Source organism: Chrysochloris asiatica, unplaced genomic scaffold (assembly GCF_000296735.1).
Source record: "Chrysochloris asiatica unplaced genomic scaffold, ChrAsi1.0 scaffold00003, whole genome shotgun sequence".
Classification (NCBI taxonomy): domain Eukaryota; kingdom Metazoa; phylum Chordata; class Mammalia; order Afrosoricida; family Chrysochloridae; genus Chrysochloris; species Chrysochloris asiatica.
Window position 1 is genome coordinate 31,516,694 of NW_006408521.1, and position 17,778 is coordinate 31,534,471.

The 17,778-nt window shown below is 40.8% G+C and overlaps 1 protein-coding gene across 1 annotated transcript in view; it reads right to left on the minus strand.

Moving 5' to 3' along the window:
* The window catches only part of COL17A1 (collagen, type XVII, alpha 1), a 56,609-nt gene extending 43,217 nt beyond the window's left edge, over positions 1-13,392 (minus strand). The window contains exons 1-6 of the mRNA XM_006831318.1: positions 13,252-13,392; positions 7,715-7,777; positions 5,691-5,735; positions 4,177-4,281; positions 3,047-3,178; positions 1,814-1,861 (exon numbers count right to left, since the gene is read on the minus strand). Coding sequence (XP_006831381.1) covers positions 1,814-1,861; positions 3,047-3,178; positions 4,177-4,281; positions 5,691-5,735; positions 7,715-7,766 — 382 coding nt within the window. The 5' untranslated portion in view covers positions 7,767-7,777; positions 13,252-13,392. The remainder of the gene's footprint in view (positions 1-1,813; positions 1,862-3,046; positions 3,179-4,176; positions 4,282-5,690; positions 5,736-7,714; positions 7,778-13,251) is intronic.
* Positions 13,393-17,778: the final 4,386 nt, after the last annotated feature.

A 17,778-nucleotide genomic window follows, 5' to 3' on the forward strand; every position in this document is an offset into this window, starting at 1 on the left:
GTATTCTGTGTTGTTGCCGGCAGAGCTCTTCACTGCACTTCCACCAGATCCGCCATCTTTAATGGTTGAGTCTATGCTTATATATTGATAACCTTTATGTATTGTTACTGTTATTAAGTGTTGTAGAGTCAATTCTGACTCATAATGACCCTGTATAAAGTTTCCAAGGAGTGTCAGGTGGGTTTGAAACACTGACCTTTGATTAGCAGTCCAGTGCTTATCCTACAGCAACACACCAGGACTCTGCCTTTATGTATGTTGTTGTTAAGTGCTGTCGAGCCAGTTCCAACTCATAGTGACCCTGTATAGGGTTTCTGAGGAGCAACTGATGAGCTTGAACCACTGATCTTGCAATTCAACCTGACTTTGAAGTCTAGTATATTAAACTGCAGCGCCACAATTGTAGTATAGTGTATGTCGTTGTTGTTAAGTGCTGTCGAGTCGTATCCGACCCATAGCAACCCTGCACAGAATTTCCAAGGAGCAGCTGATGAGCTTGAACTGCTGACCTTGCAGTTCAAATGACTCTGCAGTCCAGTGCATTAACCTACAGTGCCACACCAGGACTCCTGAGTGCTTAATAAATGATGACCATGTAGGGTGTTAAATGACACATTAGTTCTGGTGGAAGTATGATCCACTTAGACTGGCTGACTACATTGATCAAATGTATTTGAAGGCTGCCCAATTTTTCCCTCCAGTGCTTTCTTAGAGACTGCCTTATTTTTCCCATTATACAAATAAATATGTAAAATAATTATCAGTGGTCATATAAATTCATATGTACAATGAGGTCTCAAGAAGACAAAACCCAACACTTTACAGTGGATACAGCCTAGGATTTAACTAGGTGTAAAATGTGCCCCGTTGATGTAGGGTTCCAAAATGGTTCAGCCTGGTTCAGTCATGTCCTAAGAAACCACATTAGAATAGACACACATTTTGAAAATATGGGTGAACCAGAACAGGAAAAACTGTGGGTCAAAACCCTGCTAGAGACTTAATGTGTCTCTTAGGAACCAAGGGCAATGTGCTCAAAGATGGTGGCCAAACATGCTGCTTTGAGTGTGTACTGCTCTCCACAGAACTGGGAACAATCCAACTTCACTCACCAGGCTACTGACAGGGCTCACAACACCTCTTCCTAGACTCCCAATCCAGAACTTTAACCCATAATTTTTCCGGTTATTGCTCTGGATCATCCAAATTTTAGACATTTGATCTGTTCTGGTTTTTATTTCATTGGCCATGACTGAGCTGGTTTAAACTGGTTCAAAGCCCTGCTTCGAGGCACATTATAGTTCAAGGTTCCTGGTGTGGCGCTGTAGGATAAGCACTGGACTGAAAACCACAAGATTAGTGGTTCAAACATACCAGCTGCTCCTCTGAAACTCTAAGAGGGTTGCTATGAGTTAGAACTGACTTGATGACACTAACAACAACATAGTTCAAGTGCTGGGAGGTTTGGCAAGTGTGAGTCCTAACACCTGCTTCTCACTGCTGAGAGCACTGTGGATCTTGAAGAAGGGAAAATCCCCACAACTATTCTTTGGTTGTAGGGGCAGTTCTAGCCAAGACTGAGCTTTGTATGAATAACTTGCCATTTTGGTCATGTCAGGATCTTTTGATATTAAATGAAGGTGGCTTACAGATCCCTTATGATACTTTAGGATAAAGAGCAAAGGAAATCAGTTCACCAGAGACTAAACTGTTTTAGAAGGACCCATTTGACTCATGATGTCCTCTGGCTCCCCTGGGCATTTCCCCAGGGCCTCATTTGACCATTGCTTCAGAAAATAAGGAAAGGACATACCAAATTCCTTCCGAGGGTACTCTGGAGAAGAGTTTCCACTGGAGCTTCCTGGAAGAGAAGAAAACAGTACAAATGAGCACTTGGGCCATAAGGCTCCAAGAGAGTGATTAGTGCCTGGTTAACATCGCCAGCCTTCCATGGTTCAGGAGGAAAATGAGAGGTGCTCCTTAGCAGATGTTTCAAATGAACCTGACTCATGATTTAAAACCTGACTTATTTGTAATTTTCATTATAGTGACTTGTCTATTCCAGATGGGACAGAGTTCAAACCAAGGAAAGCTACAGTTTCTTCTTTCCTCCCTCCCTTCTGCCTAGTCTTCCTTCCTTCCTTCTTTGTTTTCTTGAGTCCTCAACTGCATTTGACCTGTAATAGAGCTACTGTGGGCAACATTTTCCCATCAAATAAATGTTGAAGGACAACACTGACATTGTGATGTTCGTCCTAAATGTGGACTCTGTTCAATGAAAATCAAGCCCCCATTCAGGCCTAACCATCAGACAGCACCGTGGGACACCACATGGAGTTTAGGCTCCAAGCATCCTTTGGCAGCTTTTCTTCTGAAACAGCGGGACAGCATCCCTGGGTCTGGGGGTTCCAGCTCACCTACACAATGTACTGGGATAGCTAAGCCTTTAATCCTGCTTCTCCCTCACAATATGCGAGGGGACTTCAAAAAATTCATGGAAAAACTCCATTATCTTTCAATTCCATTTTCCATGAACTCTTTGAAAACCCCACAATTCTTTACTCAAAATTAAATTCAGTTTGCCACATAGCTTGTCTGTTTTCCTCTAAAACTGCTCTTACAGATTACCAGGAATTCCAGTACTTGTTAGCAATGGAACTCCACAATCTTCCAGACCTCCTCCTTCCTGATCCAGAGCACGTCCAATGCTGACTTCAACAAGGAGGATGGTGCATGTTCCTGGTCTCCTTTTTTCTCGCTCGATTCTCTGGCTTTTCATCCTCCTTTCCCCAGTTTTATCTTTCTTTGTTTCCTCCTGTGTTGATACTCTCATCCTTGGAAAACTCTTTCATTCCCCTGACTTTCACTAATCTCTTTGTGAATGAGTCCCAATATTCAAGCAATGTTGAGTCCATGAAAGAAATGATAGAGGAGTGGAAAGAAAGGTTAGGGGGCAGAAGCAGGTGAACTTAGTGGCCAAACAAAGGATGAGTGATGTTCCATGGGGGCAAGAATGAGTCTTGTCTACAGTTTGTGAGACTCATACCTTCATAGGCTCCATGACGAGTGACGTTAGTTTTCCTTTCAAAGGTTGAACCTGGTGAATTGGGCAGAGTCGAGGCAGGTGAATGAGCCCTCCTGTAACTGGAGGTAGAGGCATTGCCTCGGGTGCTTCCACCTACAAGTGGGGAGAAGCATAAATCCTCATAGTACTTCATCAGAGATGAATCAATAGCTGTTGAAATCCAGTGACTAGCCAAGTACACTCAGGCTGCCCATGACTAAAGGACAGTTCTATAGGAGGTGTCAGGGAAGGCCAGAGGAGCACAATTTTAAAGGTCACTGTCCCATGGCTGCTCAGACATGTTCCTGCCCTGCCCAAACAGACCACTGAAAGACAGGGATGTCTTTTATGTATGTGGTTACAGTGCATGGAAGTGGAGAGGAATCAGCAAGGATTTTCCGGGGGATCTAGCATTTAACTGAAGATTACTGCTTGGATGGATTAGAATATAACCAGATGTGAAGGTGCTCCTCAATAAATAAGGGCCAACCTGGCCATTATGTTTGGATTTTCTGTATTAGTTCCACACTAAAGATTTAAAAAATGGTTTCAAGGATTACGTGTGTGCTTGTTTTTTGCCTTGCATCACTATGTTTTGTTTTAGTTTGAAAGCTACCATGAAAGAATGGGTTGCATTGGCAACAATGGAGCTGTGTTGGATGCTAGCCTGGTGGAAATTTGCACAATGTGGGATCACATGTCACCAGATTCCCTTAGAAAACTAACCCAATCCTTAGATTTCTTTTGTTGTTGGTTTTTTAGTTCAAATTATAAATCTTCAGACATGCACGCCCTTACGCCCTTCTCTACAGAGATGGATTAAAGAGACAGATTCAGTGGGAAAACAGTCATCTCCCCATGATGCTTTCTTAATTAATTATGGTCATTTCTGTTGGGGACTTAATGGGAATTGATCTTATTTAATTGATCACATCAAATATTGATAATTCAATAATAGCACTCTCCCTGGGTTGTTCTTCATTTGGAGGCTTTGGGGCATTTGGAACGGATGATAAGCAGCTGTAATTGTCCCTCTTCTCCCACCGTTATAAGACACCATTTGCCCCACCTCCTTTGCGGGACTTTCTCTCCCTCTGACCAATGACACTTACTTGAGTTTATGTAGCCACTGCTTCCATGGGTCAGGCTCTGTTTCTCCAGCCGGCTCCCTCCACCAAGAGAGCCTGTCTTAGAGTAGCCATTGCTGGTCCCCCCTTCTGCCAGAAAGGAGAAACAAGTGACAATTTAAAGGTGAGGTCAGGCCAGCAGGTCTCCATGTCTCCTGGCCTCTGGAAGTCTTTCCTCACTTTCCACCCAGGTTACTCTCCATCTGGGAGCTTTTCCCCAGGGTTGTTTTCCCTACACTGTAAGGTGCAAGCTGCTAAGCTCTAGTTTCGGTTGTTTTTAATACAGATGTCAAGAGTGACTACTCCACCGTGTAGAAAAAGAAATTCTTCTGGGTGCAGCTTAGCTAGTTGTTCATTGTTGTTGTTACATTGAGTCATTTCTGACCCATAGCTACCCCATATAGGGTTTCTAAGGAACAGCTGGTAGGCTTGAACCGCTGACTTTGTGTTTAGCAGTCCAGCACTTATCCACCAGGATAAGTTTAAATATTAGGAAAGTTTAAATATTAGAAAAGGGAGCTGAGCAATGGAAAGCTCCTCGAGGCCAGGGCCTTTGTTGAGCTTGTTTTGTTTTTTCAAATATCTAGTCAATGTTCCGGACATGGCTGAAGACAGGGACCAGTAAGTTGTGGATTGCTAGCGCTCTATCTGGCAGGCCATTACTTCTCTAATCTCACCTGATGCTGGGCAAGCTCGCCCTGTTACTTTTGAGCCAGTCTCCCTGGAAGGAACTTTAGAGGGCAGATCCCTTTATTACAGAATCCATTCAACCCAAGAATCATCCTGGAAGAGGTGGACTCAAACACACGTTTGTCTCATATGTTTTATCCCCACCTCTCTGCTCATTCTCAGGGTGGCTAAAACTTCAGATCTTTTAGTGCCTAGAATACCAAATCTATGGAGTACTGGTGAGGCACTGTGGGTTAATGCGCTGGATTGCAAAATTGGTTTGAACTGCAAAGTCGGCGGTTCAAGCTCCTCAGCTGCTCCTCAGAAACCCTATACTGGGTTGTTGTGGGTCTGAACAGACTCAACAGCACTTAACAACATAGAAACAGAAGGTAGATTTGTGCTTCCCAAGAAGGGAAGGGAGGGGAGGAAAAGGGGATTTACAGCTAATGATCATGAGGTTCCTTTTTTGGGGTGAAAGTTTAATAAATTATATTCTACTGATAGTTGCATATTGCATAACTCTATACTTTTTGTTAAGTGCCATCGAGTCCGTTCTAACTCATAGCAACCCTGCATAGGGTTTCCGAGGAGCAGTTGGTGGGTTTGAACTGCTGACCTCGTGGTTTGCAGTCCAGTGCTGATCCTATAGTACCACACCAGGAGTCCAACTCTATACTAAAAATCATTAAATTGTATAATTAAAACTGGTGGAGAACCAAAGACTTGAGATATTTTGGATTTGCTCAACTAGAGAAATAGAGGGTAAACGCCATGAAGCCCCTCACCCATGACTCACTGAGAAGAAAGTTAGCAAGCCAGTCACTTACTTGGTGGTAAGGATGTAAGTCTTGTAGTTACTGTTTCAGTGATAACTAGAAAAAGACAAAGAACAGGTGAGATCTTATGAAATGCACCAAGATCCCTGTGTTTTGGCAAGTACTAACCACATGGCAGTAGCTAAGCACATGACATGAAATTTAACATAGATTTTTGTAAACTTGTGCTTTAAGGTATGTGATGTGACCCGCTTTACATACAAATGTGTACAATAACAGTGGATGTTAATATAGCTGAAAGATAAATATGTATCCCTTTGGAACAAAAAGTTATTGTCCAGTGATTAGAAAAGTGAGTTGGCTTGGCTTGGTGTTAATGCCTCTCATTCAACAATTATATCCAGCCTTGTTTGATTTTGTTTGAGTCCCTCTATTTCTCTGCACTGCTTCTTCCAAATAGTCACCAACACACGTCATTCTGTCTGATCTCACCACAAAGCAGATAATTACCTTGCACTTCTTTAAGAATCTGGGGAACATCAGAATCCGTTATAAAATCTTGAGGGCCAGTCCTGACTGTAGGGAGATGTGACTAGGAGTGTGGGTAACGGGGAAGGGAGGTCTGTGTAAGTCACACTTGGTACTTGGTGAAATTAACAATGGGTGGACATTAAAACAGATTTGAAGAACTAGCCCCTTTTTGCCTCCAAAATTGAATTTCTCTAGATTGTGGTGATGGTGAATCTCTATGGAGAAAATCAAAGCATGAGGTAATTTTTAAACAACAAGTTAAAAGAAAAAACCTCTTGCCTTTCTGACTGACTCTTCAATCTGCCCTGCAGTAGCATGGGACTGTAGGTGGATTCCTAAAGCCAAAGGAAGCCCGGTTTTGTGCGCTGACTTTGACCATTACCACCACCATCACCCTCCCTCTCTGTTGGGCAAAGGAGCACCCATCTAGCTGTGCTTCTTCTGTGTCATCCCCACTTCTATTTGTATGTGCAGAGGCTACACACATGGGTGCTGCAAAGGGTGGTGGGAGGTGAAGGCAGTGATCATTTCAGGCCACTTTAAGCTGTGCTGTTTGTAACTGCTCCATAGCTCACTAGTCTGCTGCCTACCCTTCCTTCTTCATACTGCATTGCCCTACTTTGTTTATTCTTGCAGGAACATAAGGTGATGAACATAGTAGAATCAACATTCATTGCGTTAAAGGGAATGGTTCTTTAGGCTTAAAGTGGCTGTTTGATTTGAATAAAAGCCCTAGGCTTTCACTAAATCTCTCATCACACAGACCTTTGGGATTCTTTGACGCATAAAAAGAAATTATTTCCTCACCAAAAGTTCCAAGTCTGTGAAGCCAGATGTTATTTATTGGATAGATCAGGAAGTCACAGGGTGACTGAAATGTATTTCCTAACTTAGAGTATCTGGGAGGACAGTGTCAAGCCTCGGAATTTTCCAGGTGGATAGTTTCACAAAAGGAACGTGTCTGTCTTCAATTTTCAGTGTAGATTTATTATGACACTGGTGTTATTCCAACTTTGTGCCTGCTATAACTGGGATATTATACTTTGGATTTCTGTTGTCCTATATCCTTAAGTAGGGAACTATCTAAATGCACTGTGGTCGAATTCTTAGGTAGGATATTATACAGCCATTTAAAAAGCTGGTTATGGAAACATCACATCAAAATGGGAACCAGGTTTTATCTTAGTAGAGTAAGCGGAGTAATCACAGGGAGAACTGGACAACTGCTGTTATACGGAGGGGATTACAGTCACTGAAAGCAACCAAGGGTAGGGTTTGCTGAATGTAAAACTGATGTTCTGCCTTCACTCAATTCACAATAAAAAGTTAAAAAAGAGAAATAGAATACATTTTTATCACAGTCTACTAAAGTAAAAATCAATACAATTTGTTGTATAGAAGATAAGAGTCCATTTAGATAAACATTGAAAAGTGATACAGTAGTTGTGTTGCAACTATGAGCAATTTATTTACTGTGTTTCTGAATATTTCATTAATTTTATAATGAAACAATTATAAATGTTAAAAACTTCTGGTGGTCTTACTTCTTTCAGTGACTTCAGTGCCGTCTCGTTTGTTTTTCTTGGTTACATCCATACCATAGCCACCTGTGGGAGAAATCCAGAAACCATAAACAGCCGTGCCTCTGGCCATAGCTTTTAGTAAGAATGTGTTTCTACTTTACTAGCCCAGGCTCAGGAGTTTAATTACTAGAATTGAGTCAGACTCATTTCTTGTCATCAGTTATAATAGAGAATAATTTTATAGTTTCACTTTGGATTCTAGTTCTTGGTACTGGGATATCCCCCATCCTCCCAGATAGAATTGATCAGACTGCCCCCTGCTGAACATCAAAGGGATTTACAGAGCAGATAGAGTACTCAATCTTTGCCTATAAAACCTCCATTCTTTTCCAAGGTAATAAATATCAAAGGATTATCTGTCAAGGCACTTATCTAATTCATTTTAATATAGCCCATAATGTTCACTGTTCTATATGAAACTCTGTAAGTGTAAGACATGCATGTCTCATTATTTAGAGTTCAGATGCGATAACACTGATGGATTTGGGGTTCTGGTATGGAGCTGTAGCTATACCACTGGACTGCTAACCGCAAAGTCAGTAGTTCAAATACACCAACTGACCCTTAGAATTCCTATACAGGGTCGCTATGAGCCAGAACCAACTTGAGGGAACTTAACAATAGAAACAACACCACCAAAATCATGATGACGGTCACATTCTACATTAATTTAAAGGGGGCATCAATGGGTTGCACATTGGGCTTCTAACCACAAAGTCAGCAGTTCGAGTCCACCAGTCATTCTGCAGGAGAAAGTGGAGACTTTCTGCTTCTGTAAAAGTTTACAGCCTCAGGAACACTACATAGGGTCACTATGAGTCAGAATCAATTCGATGGTAGTGGGTGGGTTGTTGTTGTTGTTAGGTGCCATTGAGTCATTTCCAACTCATAGTGACCCTATGCACAACAGAACAAAACACTGCCTGGTCCTGTGCCTTCCTCACAATTGTTGTTACGTTTGAGCCCATTGTTTGCTGTCATTGTGCCAATCCATGTCATTGGGGGTCTTCCTCTTTTTTGATGACCCTCTACTTTACCAAGTGTAGGTATGTTACATTGGTATAAAACTTTATACGTCTTAAGGTATGAACCTTTTCTTTGCATAACAAACCTGCTCTAGTATGCTTACAAACAGACCTAAGTAAGTAAAATATCTGAAGACACTACATGCATGATCTAGAGAGATATATAGTATGATGCGTATTTATATGTGTTACCTATGTTCTCCCTTCATTCTTACTCCCCTTCTGGACAGGAAAATAATTGAGATCTTAGACATGTTCATTAACATGGTGGGTATGAGGAAGTGGAGGGTGTGTGGTTGTTAAGATTGAAATACACATGAAAGCACAACAAGATTTGTGGTCCCACAATTGGGATCTTTTTGGCTGTGGTGCCCAGTCCCAGAAAGACTTGAAATCCGGCTTTCCCTGTGATTCTCTCCTCCACTAGACTTCTGCACCTCCTACTTTATTTTTGGTGACAATTGAGATTAGATTAGAGATTCTGGGGGTCAGCCACTTCTGCCCAGTTAATTCCTTGCTCGAAGGTCTCTCTTCCAGTCTTTTCCCCCTGCCTGGTGACTTTAGGGCCAATTTGTCCATTAGGCACAGTTGGCACAATATGTAGGTCCATGATTCTTTAGGGTGCCCACAAATATGTTTTATTTATTTATTGTAAGCAGAAGGGAAAAAACATATAAATTGGATTATATTATTCTTTTTAGCCATGCAGTTTCAAAAAATAGCTTAAAAATAACACTTTTTTTTTTTTTTGATAGGGAAGAGGTCTGCAAAAGCAAAAGTGTCTAGTACCAACAGAAATTATAATGCAGCTCTGGGTGTATTCTCCACCCAAAGCCAAGACTCTAACACAACCAGCTAGCCAACTACCAGTGGAATTAACTAAGACTGACAAGTTCGCTTCAGGGCCTGGTTGAATGTGCCAACTTTTTGCTTATTGGTTTTTCTTAAATGCAGCTCTAGGCAAGGAATGAAATATCACGGAAAACCATTCTAACTGGATCTGGCCACAGGATCTCTTTAAAGGCGTGTTTCCTGGAACCAATAAGAGGGATTCCATAAACAGTTGAACAGAGGTGTCTAGTCTCATTAGAAGGTCATCTTGACTTTCCAATGGCTATAACTGGTGTAACAAGAAAACCAATCGGTCGTCATTTGTAGACCAGAAGGCAGTTTAGAGAATAGCTGTCTAAATGGGCCTGGTCTCTTGTAGGAAGTGACTAGCTCTCTAGATGGCACCTGAATTGATATGAATATTATCTTGAAAAGAACTGTTTATAAAAGTCCAGAGAAACTTTTAATTCCTACACGTTATCACTTATTCCAACCCTTCAATGAAAGCTGCTGTTGGCATCTGTGAATATGCAACTGGCCCTGGCTGGGTTTATTCCAGTTGTATCCAGGAAGGCTGACTGATGATAGCTCCGTTAGGTAGGAATCTCAATCCCCAGGCAGCAAACCTGGCAAGTGGGTTCTTGTTCTCTCTGCTTTCAGAAAAAGAATAGACATTTCTAGCCTTCCATCTTTGCTCTAAGTCCCAATGCTGGAACTGTAATTTCTGCAGCGAAAAGCCAAGGGTATCTCCATTTCCAGTGGAGAGGAAGAGAAATCCACTAAGAGCTTAGAGTTGCTCCTTCACAGTTCATAGGTTCCTCATTAGAAGCACCCTGAGGATGAACCTGCCTCAGACAGGTGGGCAGTTTACCTTTCTCTGAGTCCAAAGCCACACAAATGGCTAACATGTCCCAAGGCTATGCAGAATTATTTCACAGGATTTAAAATACAGAACAGACCTTGGTTAGCTTTGCCAAAGTCCTCAGACAGAATGATAGCCCGAGGTGGCAGTGATGTGTTGGGAAAATTCCTTTAAACCAAACATAAGAGAACACTTTCTATAAATGAGTTAACAAGTGAAGAATTATGGATTGATACACAAGCCTGAACTAGGCTCACCCTGGGGACCCAGGGTATTCCCACAGGACTTCCTTTTTAAGTATTTTAAGTGCTGGTAGTTTTTTCTAGTGTGACTGACTCTGAATTGATGTTAAGGAAGGGAAAGTTACTTGCCTAGGTACGTGCCTGAGCCTGCCTCTCCCTAACAGTATGCACCTTGGACTCGTCTTTCAAAAGTCTTATATAACAGAAGCACTGTCAAATACCATCATTTAAATGATAAGACCTCAACTTCTACAATGTTTGGACCACTTCACTAGAAGTCCCTCGAGCAGGTCATTCATTTACAAATTCTACAAATTTTCAGCTATGGTTTGAATGGGCTGCTTGATGGTTATTTCATATTGAATGCTTTTTGTAAGATTTTAAAATAATCCCATGTTGTTTTCTTATACACACATACACGAAGCCCACAAATTAAAACTTCTTTCCTATTTTCATATGTTTTTTCCCCTTTCTACTTTATTTAAATGGTTTACCAAAACGACTCAGATGATGATGTTGTAGGTTTATACACACACACAAACAAGGCAAATCATTATTGCTGATACTAAACCATCCCAGTGATCTCTTATTTTAATGACACATAAAACACTTAATTCTCCATACAAAGAAGAGAATGAAGAGGTTGTTTTCCTATTTTTTTTTTAAATTTTAAGAACAAATGCTCCTATACTCCTCTAAGGAATTACAAATAAATATTTTACTGCTCTTAGCACCCCAGTCTCTGTGCACTTCTAAATTTAAAAACAAACCAACCACAAAATTGCCAAGATGTGAACCAACCATCCACTGTCTAGGAACTGGATGACACTGAGGGCCAGACAGTCAGATAGCCCACAAAACCAATACTCTAGGGCCAATTGTCCCTGAGTCTTTTGTCTCTATGATATTCCAAAAATGGGTTTACCCACTTGCTACGTTTGGCACCTTTGATTTTCATGACTGGTGGGGAACAGGTCACCAGTTATGTGATTCTTGTGGCTTATTGATGATAGTTTGGGTTAAATCCTGTTCCCGATAACAATGGCAAATGAAGCTAACAATGTTGTCATAGACCATTTGGGTTAGAAATCATCTAAAAACATGGCACCAGCCATGTTAGGTTTGACCAGTTTCACTTATCCAAGGAGTTTCTATCCAAGTTAAAAGCAGGACCGACTGTTCACTCTAATTGTCCTCCTGTGAACTCTGACCACAGGATCCTGGAGTCAAGCAGGTCCCTCCAAGTCCTGAAGGGTGTCTGTCAGAAGCTGGACACCTTTTTAAGTTTTGTTCAGACTCAGATTTTTTCCCTCTTAAAAATTTGTTTCTTAGCTCTAAGATAAGATATACTGGGGCATATAATTATTTTTGAAATCTTTTTATTTTCATGGCCTTTAAAAATGTTCATGGCTTTCTATGGACATGAATCCAACTATTAAGCTACTGTTGGATTGTTTTGTCAACAGAAGTGATGTGTCTGAAACTTTCTTTGCTAGAGGTAGCAGTTCTTTCCCATTGAGCAGTGACTGGTGTCCAGTTAGATACCCTAGCTGGTAGTTCTTACCCCAGAGGGATATCTTTTGGTTCACAATAACAGTCAGAGTTTGTACATGGACACATTTTTCTTTCCCTTTTTCTCTTCTTCCAAGTTTGACTTCAGGGGATTTCTAGACTAATTGTTCCAAAGATTCAACTCTATGGAGCAGTAATTTTAGAAGGCAGTAAACACCAGTGTTTGCCCTGCCCCTTCAGCTTAATCAAAACTGCCAGCACGGAGGCCTGTCTGCACTGAACCCATCTCATCGCCCAGTGGAGGCTTCTAAGAGGCTAGCTCAGACCTCTGTTGTTGTTGTTAAGAGCTGTTGAATCAGTTTCGACTCACAGCGATCCTGTATAGGATTTCTGAAGAGTGGCTGGTGGATTTGAACTGTCGACCTTGCAGTTAGAAGTCTGGTGCTTATCCTACAGAGCTATACTTCTTGATGCGGTTATTAAGTGCTGTTGAGTTGGCTCCAACTCATAGCAACCCTGTATAGGGTTTCAGAGGAGCACCTGGTGAGGTTTGAACTGATACTAGGACCAGATTAATTTCACCTCTGAGCTGTCCTCTACTTACAAGTGGGAAGAGGTATGCTGAAGGGGAGAGTAAGGGAGAGGGATAGAGAGGCTGAGACTAGAGAAAAGGAATCTTAAGTCCTTTGCATCTTCTAAATAAAACTAAGTCATTTTATAATACACACCTCACTCAGAAAAAAGAAATCTTGCCATTATAGTCCACTACATCATCACTGGCCTTGTCCTCTCTCCTATCCCCTCCACCCCAGTGATGGATCTTTAATTGTTTTCCTTTGAAAGGTACACCCTAAACCGAATGCACCACCCAAAGTAAACCTTTTTGATCAATTAATCAAGTCAATCAGAACTCTTAAAACTTAAGAACCTTCTTATTTTCTCCAATGAATATTTTAAGTTCTAAATGGCAAACTTCAAATCAAATCTAGGAAAAAGGGAGAAAGGTCAAATCCTCCTGTTACTTACCTAGCCTGAGATTTTTGAAGGAATGAGAAATGCCTTTGGATAAATCCCTCCTCTCTCTTTCTTCCCCTGATGTTTTCTCCCAGAAGTTTTTCAGCTCACACTTTTTTTATCCAGACCCAGCTAAGGTGTGTTAAAGCTGAGTGATCTTTCAAAAATGTTCACTTCTCCTCCTCTCCCCTTGTTTCTTTCAGTTCTTTGCTTCCAAACAAGTCCTGACAAAGGTGTGTCATGGTTTACAGAGCTACTCCACCCTTCCAATTATCTGACACTTGGTGGATTTAAAAAAATATCTGCCTGCAGGAATCAAACTTTACAAGAGACAGAATGCTTCTTCTACCAGGTTGGGTAGATTAACCATTTCATTTATGGATCCACCCAGATAAAGAACAAAGGTTCAGCACATAGGAAATGCCTTTTTAACTACTTATCTTCTGTAACCCTCACGGTCAGCAGTTCGAAACTACCAGCTGTTCTGTGGGAGAAAGATGAGGCTTTCTACTCCCATAAAGATTTACAGTCTCGGAAACTCTGTATAGGGTCACTAAGAGTCAGAACCGACTCCACGGCACATAATCACAACAACAAAAACAACAATCTTCTGTAGCTGAAGAATTGTCTCAACTTGGTTTTCCCCTTCTTTGGTATCTTGGAATACTCAAAGTCCCAGTGTCCGTAAATCATGATGTATATATGTATTTAAACCAAAGTACCTGAGCCCTAGACAAACTGAGAAATTGACAGGATTTATATTCAAGATCAAGGAGCCCTGGTGGCATTATAGGATAAACACTGGACTGCTAACAACAGGGTTAGCAGTTCAAACCCACAAATCACCCTGTAAAAGAAAGAAGAGGCTTTCTGATCCTGTAAAGATTTGTAGCCTCAGAAAATCTCTACAGGATCACTATGAGTCTGAATCAAATTGATGCAGTGGGTATATTCAAGATCGGTTTCACTGTACCTTCTCTTTCCATTATTCTGACCCATAACAGATCAAGGCCATGTGAAGAAAACAGTTGAAGAAGAACTAACTCGTAATAAAATGATAATGACTGAAAATTGGTGGGGTAGTGTTGCCTAAGAGCAGCTAATGGCTTTGAACTACACATCTTGTGGTTCAAACCGACCTTGCAATCCAGTACTTATCCTACAGCACCATACTAGGACTCCATAGTAACTCTAAAAGGTGTGTTGTTGTTAAGTGACATTGAGTCAGTTCCGACTCACAGGAAAACCTGTATAGGGTTTCCAAGGAACAGCTGGTGAGTTTGAACAGCATACCTTGTGGTTCAAACTGACCTTGTGGTCCAGTGCTTTATCCCATAGCACCCCACCAGGACTCCAGGAGGCGAGTATTATCTTCATTTTACCCCTGAAGAAACTGAAATTCAGACAGGTTGAGAATCAGGCCAAAGCCTTCCACCTAACAAGTGGCAGAGTCTATATTTCACTTGATTTTTGAGCACTCATTTCCCTATGTTTTGTGAATCATTAGAATATAAGTATATCTATATCTTGAACTAAAAAAAAATGTTGTTGCTGTTAAGTGCTATCGTGTTGGTTCTGACTCATAGCAACCCTGTATAGGGTTTCTGAGGCTTTAAATCATCAAGGGAGGTTTTCAAAATAAAATCAGGCTGACAGCAAATGAAAACTTCAGAACTAAACCCATGTGAATGGTGGGGATGTTTTCACTTATAAGCACTATGGTGTTGGCATGATTGATGGATTATTTTAGATGGATATCTACCCACTAAAACTCGGAAATCATAAACCAATGTGGTGCTGTAGGATAAGCACTGGAATGCAAGGTTGGTTTGAACTGAAAGGTTCAAACTCACCAGCTGCTCCTTGCAAACTCTATAAAGGGTTGTTATGAGTCAGAACCAATTTGACAGCACTTAACAACAACATATAAAACCAAACATGCTGAGCAACATTTACTTGGAATCAGCATTTTCTCTTTTTTCTCCCCTTGGGTTCCATATTGGTATTCCCCAAGTACACTGGGAAACCCCGTTGGTATATAAACCCAAAAGTAAACTAATCCTGAACCCTCTAAGCTAACTCAATAGCTAGGAGTGCATGTTTGTGCATGGTCATGCTCTTGCATATTTTTAGATGGATATATGGATATAGTTTATAGAACTTTGTGCTAGGCACTTTAGGGGAAGGAAAAAAGTAAAAAGAATTCAAATGTTAACAATCTAGTTACTTGGTGTTCAGAGTTTATTATGCTTGACAAAACCAAGCATAGTAAGCCTTAACCTGGTACCTGGAGTCAAAGAAGCCTCAAGCTTCTTCACCACTCAGGTATTCAATTCATACCATATGTCTGATACTAAGGCACTTGCCATTTAAATTGTAACGAAATCAGAAAACCGTCAGATGCTCACTAAAAGGAGAGAGCAACAAGTCAGATTTTAGGAGATAACAGTGACTAAGATACCCAAAGGGTGTTTCTTGCTTCCTGCCGGAACTGAGCTGTGTTAGTGAGTCACATTAATCAATTTTTGATTGACTAGGCATTAAGTTTTCTTAAAAGGCTACTGAAAAAGTATTCATCCTTCTAGAATCATCTACTGACTTTCTAGTAGACTGAGGAGGAAGGATGTCTATTCCTGTAGAGCCTAGTTGGTACCAATGATCGGACTCGCATCATAAACACAGGTGGACCTCACTTTATGTGGCTGATGTGCTCTGTAAAGCAATTGGTCCATCCAGGTTTTGGTGAACAGAGTGAATGTTTTTGTCACATGACTTCATTAACCATTGCAAATGCAGATTTTTTTCTTTCTTTTTTTTTTTTTTTTTGTTGAAACCCTATCGACAGGTTTCTATGTACTCAGTGTCCTTCCTCCCACAAAGTGGTGTCACATGATAATGATGTAACATACTCAGGACTCTTTCTTCCAGAAATCCACATGTGCCTTCTTTTACTGAGAGACAATAAAAAGTAAAATTCACTGAGAAAGATGTAAGAAAAAATATTCCTTTACTTAGTAAGGGTTGATTTCCTATATTTCTAGAAGGGTTGATTCGGATCTTTTATTGGACTGGGAATCAATTGCTTTCTTTTAAAAAATTAATGAACAAAAACCTAATTGTCACATATTAATATAAATACAATGATTGTGTGGCATAGTTCACATAGCTAGCTATAAGGCCAGAAAACCATACTTGTCCCTGTCTTTCTCTTTAGTTAGCCTTTGTTCCTGGATAAGATGACTTCCCTGTCAACAATTAGGACAACAGCACATGCCACTGCTTATGAAGCACTTTGATTGTTGGAAAGATGGAGCTGAGAATTAGCCAACTCCTCCCCTCCACATGTAAGCAGAAGGTCTCCTGCATTTCCTGTCTCTATTGCTTCTTGATTCAATCAACTGTAGTCTTTGCTTCCGTTATTATAATAACAAAATAGACTGGTTTCTTTTCTTCGACTTCCAACTTTAGATCTATTAATTCCATTATCCACATCCATAAACAACTCTCTATTAGAAGTCATCAAAAATGAAATGGAATGCATAAAGATCAATATTCTAGGCATTAGTGAGCTGAAATGGACTGGAATTGACCACAATACCAAAAGGTCTCAGATAATCAAAAGGTTTACTGTGTAAGGAATGATAAATTGAAGAGAATGGCATTGCATTCATCATCAAAAAGGGCATTTCAAGATCTATCTTAAAGTACAATGCTGTCTGTGATAGGATAATATCCACACACCTACAGGGTAGACCAGTTAACATCACTATTCTTCAAATTTATGCATCAACCACTAAAGCCAGTGTGATAGTTAAGGTTTGTGTCAACTTGACTGGGTCAGGATTCTCAGTGGTTTGGCAGTTGAGATGTAGTTATCCTGTATGATGAGATTGATATAATGTAACCAATTCATTGATGAGGTCTGTTATGAGCAGCAATCAACTGAAGGCAAGCTTCCCCAGAGGTATGGCTTGTTTCCAATATATTGGATATTCAGGCAAAGCTCGCTGGGTCTCTACTTACATCTGGATCATCCTTGGACCTCTGGTTCTTTGGACTTGGAGCCAGTGGCCTGCTCTATTACTTGTCGATCCTAGAAGTCACCATCAGTCTGCTTTCTTACCTGCCTGCCTTCTTGTCATATGACCTGCTAATCTTTGTTCATCAGTCCTGCAACTCCTGAGTTAGAAGCCTCCAGCCTGATATCTAACCACATCTACAACTTAAGTGAGCCATTTCCTTGATACAAATCTCTCTATATACATATATGGAGTCCTGGTGTGGTGCTGTGGGCTAATGCGCCAGACTGCAAAGCTGTTTGAACTGCAATGTTGGTGATTCTAGCTCACCAGCTGCTCCTCAGAAACCCATACAGAGTCACTATGGGTCAGAATCGACTTGATGGCACTTAACAACAAAATAAACTGGTTTTGCTTCTCTAGAAAATCCAGTCTAAGACAGTCATGATGAAATTGAAGAATTCTACCAACTTCTTCAAACAAAAATCCTCACCACTGGACCAATAAACAGCATTCTTAT